Source organism: Elaeis guineensis, chromosome 6, assembly GCF_000442705.2.
Source record: "Elaeis guineensis isolate ETL-2024a chromosome 6, EG11, whole genome shotgun sequence".
Classification (NCBI taxonomy): Eukaryota; Viridiplantae; Streptophyta; class Magnoliopsida; order Arecales; family Arecaceae; genus Elaeis; species Elaeis guineensis.
The window spans coordinates 37,756,432-37,763,259 of record NC_025998.2 but is presented as its reverse complement, the minus strand read 5'-3'; the positions used below and the strand labels follow the sequence as shown (position 1 = coordinate 37,763,259).

Sequence of the window (6,828 nt, the reverse complement as noted above, 5' to 3'; positions counted from 1 at the left end):
TATATATATATATATATATATATTTATCAAATCTTTATACGTATTTTTTGACCATCATCATTTAATTTTGTTGTGTGCACATTTATATTCTCCGTGTACATATTTTTAATTCTTATATATATTTGATAAATTTTTTTATATATTAAATTATATTATATAAAAAATTTTATTTATATTTATTTTAAATGGATAAAAATATAAATCAAATATTAAAAATATGGATAGAAATATGGATACAAGGTGGATAATTAAATTTTATGAGCATAAAATCAAAGATATTATTAAACAAATGTTAAGTAAAATTAATGGCATATTAATGAGATTATATATATATTTTTAAAATTTTTAAATGATATATATAAATTTAAATAAATTTATAAATAGAATTAAATTATTTAGATATGGGTTAAATATCATCTATCTATATCTATATTTATTTTTTTTAATAGATATGAATACAGATATGCATGTTAGTTGAATACTCAAATTTTTATTTATATCAAGATAAATTTAAATATAAAAATAAATTTAAATAATATTATTTGATCTATTTTTATCTTAACTATTAGATATCTCAAATCATAACAATCATCCATCTTTTTATTTAACTATTAGATATCCCAAATCGCAACCATCAACTCTCTCTCCTATTTAACTATTAGATATCCCAAATCGCAACCGTGAACCATCTCTTCTATTTATTCAGTTTAAGTTGTATAGGGTTTGAATGGATCGTAGAAACAAGGTCCACTAAAACCTTAATGCGAGATTTGTAGGTGGTTACATTAAAACGGGGTAATTGATCTAAGGAACGGCAATTATTATTTGGTTTATTACGATTACCAAGCCGTTCATGGTTCCTACCGACCCCATGTCCCCTACCATTCCGTGACAGCTCATTCTCTCTCTCTCTCCGTTACGGAAGGAAGCACCGCGGAAAACACTTGCTCTCTACTGCTTATATAACCTCTCCCCTCCCTTTTCTCTGTTCCCCTCACTCTACTCGGCGTTCTTAGAAATCAGAATGGGTCGATAGATCTCGCCCTCGTCTCCCATTGTTTCCCATTTCCCCTTCTTCTCTTCTACTTCTCCAATTACTCCTTGGCGAAGCTTCTTTCTTTTTTTTGGAGGCAAGAAGAAAGGGAAAGGGTGGGGGAGGGCTCAGAATGGGAAAGACCACCCTCTTGGCTTCTTTCGTGTTCTTATCTCTTCTCCTCTCTTCCTTCGTCCGAGGCGAAGACCCCTACCGCTTCTTCACCTGGAACATCACCTACGGCGATATCTGGCCTCTTGGCGTCAAACAACAGGTTCTCCTTCTTATCTCTCTCTTCTTCGTCTCATTTCTGAGTGTTTTCTTTGAAATGTGGGAATTTTTTTGTGAAAAGAAGAGTGTTCTTTGGTGGTGGATTGCAGGGGATTTTGATCAATGGCCAGTTCCCGGGGCCCCAGATTGAGTCGGTCACCAACGACAATCTCATCATCAACGTCTACAATAGCTTACCTGAGCCTTTCCTTCTCTCCTGGTCAATACACTCTTCTACTTCTCTTTTTTTTTTTTTTTGTAGAATTAAAGTTTCTTTCGTAAATCTTATGGCTTATGCTTCTATTCATGGAGGTAGTTTGGCGAGATCGAGAATTCAGGATCCAAATCTGGATTTTTTTTTTTTTGGCGAAAATAGAGCGGTGGAAAATAACCACATGCTACGATTCTGATTTGGAAAGGCGGGATGCGATGGGCGCTCTTTTTAGTTTTTAGATCGGAAGGGAAATTGATAAACAACTAGAAAAGAGCTAAAGAGGGCGGCAGTAGGAATCGGATCCTTGGATTCGTCTTTGATTTGATCGAACCGTGTCTGGACTTTTGATTATTATTATTCTTATTTTAATGTGACATATAATATATATATATAATATGAACTGGCCCTTGGATTGAGATCTGATGGTTGGGCGTGTCAGGCACCGACTTGCGGTAAAAGAGGGTCAGTGCTCTCTTGACTCTGATCGGGGATCCGTGACAGGCTGTGATTCCTTGGATAGCGGACTAGCGGAGGTGTTGGGATTGCTAACCTCCTTTCTACTGAAAGGATTGATGGCAAAGTAGTTATTTTGCTCTGCTTTTGGAAAAGACAGCTCAGGCCTAAACGCGAAATGTTAGCAGGCTTGCTTTTTAGATTGATAATTATAATGGTATGAATACATCAATAACCATTAAATGCTTACCTCTGCTAGCTGCAACTTTTTTTTTTTTTTTTTTTTTTGGGGTGTGTGGGGGTGCGGGGGCGGGGGGCGGTGGGTGTTCGTGTGGGGCTGAAACATTCCCAAGCACTGTACCAGTGTGGATGTTCTTTTACGAGAATCAAAGGGTGGACTAGCTGGGCATCATGTTCAGTTGTCAATGTTATAATAATAGTGGAGAAAAGATGCCAATAAAGGACGCAGAAGAATTACATATAACAGTTTGTAATCCCCTCGATAAGATTCATTAGAAACACTTAATGGAACGCAGTGTTGAATCAGGAGGTTTTATATGTATTTAATGATATAAACAATGCATTAACATGTGGACTGTTCTCGTTTCATTTGAGTAGTTTTGCTGCACATTAATTTTCTTCTATGTTGCTCCTGTTATAGAAGAATTCTGATAAGTGGTGTCTCGAATATTCGTACAGGAACGGGGTACTGCAGAGGAGGAATTCTTGGCAAGATGGTGTCTATGGCACCAACTGCCCCATCCCACCTGGAGGGAACTTTACCTATGTGCTGCAAGTGAAGGACCAGATTGGAAGCTACTTCTACTTCCCTTCTCTCGCATTCCACAAGGCTGCTGGTGGGTTTGGTGGCATCAGGATCCTGAGTCGTCCATTGATTCCTGTGCCCTTCCCTCCCCCTGCTGCAGATTATACTTTGTTGATTGGCGACTGGTACAAGGCCAACCACACTGTAAGCCACCATAACTGCAATAATTGCTCATGTTTAGATGCAGCAATACAAAAATATTCTGAAGGCATCAACCATTCTTTTTCCCCCCCTACTTTTGCCCATATGCATTATTCTTGTGTTTCTGTTAACTATTTGATCTGTGTCTTTGCACATATATTAGTTTGATTTCTTCAGTCTAGAATGTGCAAGCGAGTTGTTATTCTTGTACCTTAGTTGCCTGGTTCTATTTATCTATCATTTTTGTTCTCATAATTTTTCTTTTTGCAGGACCTGAAGTACATATTAGACAGTGGTAAGGATCTTCCTTTTCCTGATGGTGTTCTAATTAATGGCCGTGGATGGAATGGGAACACTTTTACAGTTGACCAAGGTAGCCCTCCTCTTCTTTGGTTAAAAAGATAACTATACTGTTATTTTGCATAAAATTAAATGTGGATATTGTCTGTCTGTTCTTCCATTTTTTTATGTTTTCTCTCACTACACTATGATGTATGTTATAAGAGTTACAGTTGGTAAATTTGATATCACAATGATGGATCCATATATTTTGACTTTTATAGGTAAAACATATCGGTTTCGCATATCTAATGTGGGGTTGGCGACATCTCTCAACATAAGATTTCAAGGGCACACAATGCAGCTGGTTGAGGTTGAAGGATCTCACACCCTCCAAAACACCTATTCTTCATTGGATGTGCATTTGGGCCAGTCATACTCAGTCTTAGTTACAGCCGATCAGCCACCGAGGGACTATTACATTGTGATTTCCACCCGATTTACCAGCACAGTGCTCACCACCACTTCCATCCTTCATTACAGTAATTCTTTTGGTAAACCTGTGGACCCACCTCCTGCAGGGCCTACCACTGAGATTGATTTGTCGATCAACCAGGCCAGATCCATCCGGTATTATCCTGATCTTTCACTTCAAAAATATTTAATGATCATGCATTTGTTCTCTTATTTTTTCTGTCATCTTTGTTTATCCCTTAATTTGCATCTATAATATACTTAAGCCATATAAGCTTCTCTCAAGATAGTTTGTCATGTTCATAAATATAGTCTCAGCAATTCAAATAAGCTCTTTAACTATGTCAATGTCCTTTTTGTAAATAAAATTTTGCTTGTTGTTCTGCATCAGTGGTATGATTTTGATCTAAATTTGTTCCTAATCCTTGGTTATAAAAAATGACTGTGTTCTGTTGTCTCTGTCATTTATCATCTTTGGTATAATTAGATATAATCGGTTTTAGAAACTTGGTTTTTATAGTCCCCCCTTTTCCCCTACGCCACCCCCCCCCCCCCCCCCCCCCCAACAAAAAAAGCCACTTTACAAGGAGTTTTTGAATTTGATGGTCATGACCATGCAAATTTTTACATAGATTATCACCATTATTTTTAGCATTTATGGATGTGATTTAAAGCTAACATCTTTAACAATATGGATAGATCTTTTGATATAGCTTGTTCTAATTCTAGTGATTTATTAAATTCTTATTTAACCTTGAAGATATTAAAATTAACACATGGACACTAATCTTTTGCCATCTAAAAACCAGATGGAATCTCACAGCTAGTGGGCCAAGACCTAATCCTCAAGGTTCTTATCACTATGGGCTTGTCAACACCACCCGAACCATCAGGCTTGCAAACTCTGCACCTATCATCAATGGCAAGCAGAGATATGCAGTCAACAGCGTCTCCTTTATTCCAGCTGATACTCCCCTGAAACTTGCTGACTACTACAAGATTCCTGGAGTGTTTTCACTTGGAAGCATTCCTGATAACCCAACATTTGGAGGTGGTTATCTCCAGACCTCTGTCATGGCAGCTGATTTCCGAGCTTATGTTGAGATTATCTTTGAGAACTACGAAGACATTGTTCAATCATGGCATCTTGATGGATATACCTTCTGGGTTGTTGGGTAATAATATTGAAGCCAAAGCAATTTGCCAAGAAACTAGAGTTTATATTTTCATTCTTAATTATCATAACCAAGAGTTATTTGGAAACGTGCAGAATGGATGGAGGGCAATGGACAGCGGCTAGCAGGGAGTCTTACAATTTGAGAGATGCCGTTAATCGTTGCACTGTTCAGGTAATTATTACGAATATAGACACATTAATTTTTCCTTACCCTTTAACACATTGGTGAATCATGATCTTAGAGTCTTAAGGCTTATTAATGCCAAAATATATTTTCTTATGGTCTGGAGGTTAGTTGCTTGTCACCCAGTTTACCGCCAATCACCTTTTCATTAATTTTTTGAAAAATATTTTTCAACCAGCCAGCTCTACTGCAAGCACTTCTACCAAATTAAATCACATCAGTATGAGGAAAAAGGAAAGTCATTGGTAATCTCCTTTGTGCCTTTGAGCACTTCATTTTTATCTATGAGTGTACCGATACCGCATGTCCATGAATGGATCCACATGACTACTTTAAATAGTAAATAGAAGAAAACAAGCTTGAAACTATTCCATTATATTCGCTGTTTAGGAAACTTCAAATGTTGCTTTATTGTGTAGACAAGCTCCTGTAAACCAACATTAACTGGAAATATGTAGAGATTCAGCTAACTTATATTGCTTGAGAAACATAGCCACGATGAGGTAGTTGTATCTGTTAACTTTGTCTTATCTAACACAATCTATTAAACTTATTTCAGGTGTACCCCAAAGGATGGGCTGCTGTCTATATGCCTCTGGACAATGTAGGCATGTGGAATATAAGGTCTGAAAACTGGGCTCGACAATACTTGGGGCAGCAATTCTATATGCGTGTGTACTCTCCAGCAAATTCATGGAGGGATGAGTACCCAATCCCAAGGAATGCACTTCTTTGTGGCCGGGCTGCTGGTCGTCGAACAAGACCACTCTGATCCAGAGCATGCCCAGATCCTGTCACGATGGGGCTACCGAATCTTAACTTGAGATCAGATGGCTAGTTAGGGGGATATTTATATTTTATTCAAATCAATATTCAAATTTAATATGTTCTTTACGCTGTTTATTCTTTAGTTGCTGCAATGGTAACCATTGTCCGTGGCAAAATTAGGTTATTCTCTACTGTGTATTACTCCCATCTGTTATTTTCTTGCAATGTATCCATTATTATTACTATTAGCATGAACTATCAGGCTCGGTTAGCTTTATCAGAATTAGTTGCTGGTATATGATTTCTTCATCATTTCAGAAAATAGAAAGTAGCATGCATGATATCCAGTGAGCAGCATATTTAAATAGATAAGCATATTTACAGTCATCACACTTTTGTTGAATATTGTTGAAATTCTTTATTGACTCTAGGAGTTCCCTCCTTTTCCTAAAGAAGCCCTAATCCTAGCTATTACAGTCATCACACTTTTGGTAGGAGTGACAATAGGCAGATCATGTATGAGTCGAATTGAATACAGGGTAGGCCAAAATTTTGTCAATCTGAATCTGATTTGTCGATTAAGCGAGTCAAAAATCCAAATTGGAACTTGACCATGTAATTAAATAGGCAATCTAGCACAATTTATAATGGTTGAATCAAGTTAAATATCTTAAATATCTTAAACAGGTTCAGCCCTCCTTTTGTGCCCCCTTCCCCCCTCCCCCCTTCCATGATGTCTTGCCCCAGCCCTCTTTATCGAGTTCTTTGTGTTCTTTGTGGGAGCCATAAAATCATAAAATCTAATTGTAGTGATGGCTCAACTAGTGACGCATGGAGGCGTGATATTGAAGAAAACTGAAAAATATTGAAGGAGTCAATGACGGTGAAGCACTAATTGAGCGGAGTGATTGTAAGTGTTGGCCGTGATAGTGTGTTGAGGTCACGGAGTGAGTATATGGAAGTTATGTTATAGTATGTCATAGTGTGCTAAAGTTACCACGGAGGTTGT

The 6,828-nt window shown here is 37.4% G+C and overlaps 1 protein-coding gene across 1 annotated transcript; it reads left to right on the top strand.

Annotated features, from left to right (window-relative positions):
* The first annotated feature begins 990 nt into the window (after positions 1 to 990).
* LOC105046838 (L-ascorbate oxidase homolog) lies at positions 991 to 6,128 on the top strand. Its single transcript, XM_010925572.4, has 8 exons — positions 991 to 1,307; positions 1,414 to 1,523; positions 2,670 to 2,940; positions 3,208 to 3,310; positions 3,501 to 3,846; positions 4,500 to 4,865; positions 4,961 to 5,039; positions 5,611 to 6,128. The coding sequence occupies exons 1-8, from the start codon at positions 1,167 to 1,169 to the stop codon at positions 5,821 to 5,823; spliced, it is 1,629 nt and encodes a 542-aa protein (XP_010923874.1). The 5' UTR covers positions 991 to 1,166; the 3' UTR covers positions 5,824 to 6,128.
* Positions 6,129 to 6,828: the final 700 nt, after the last annotated feature.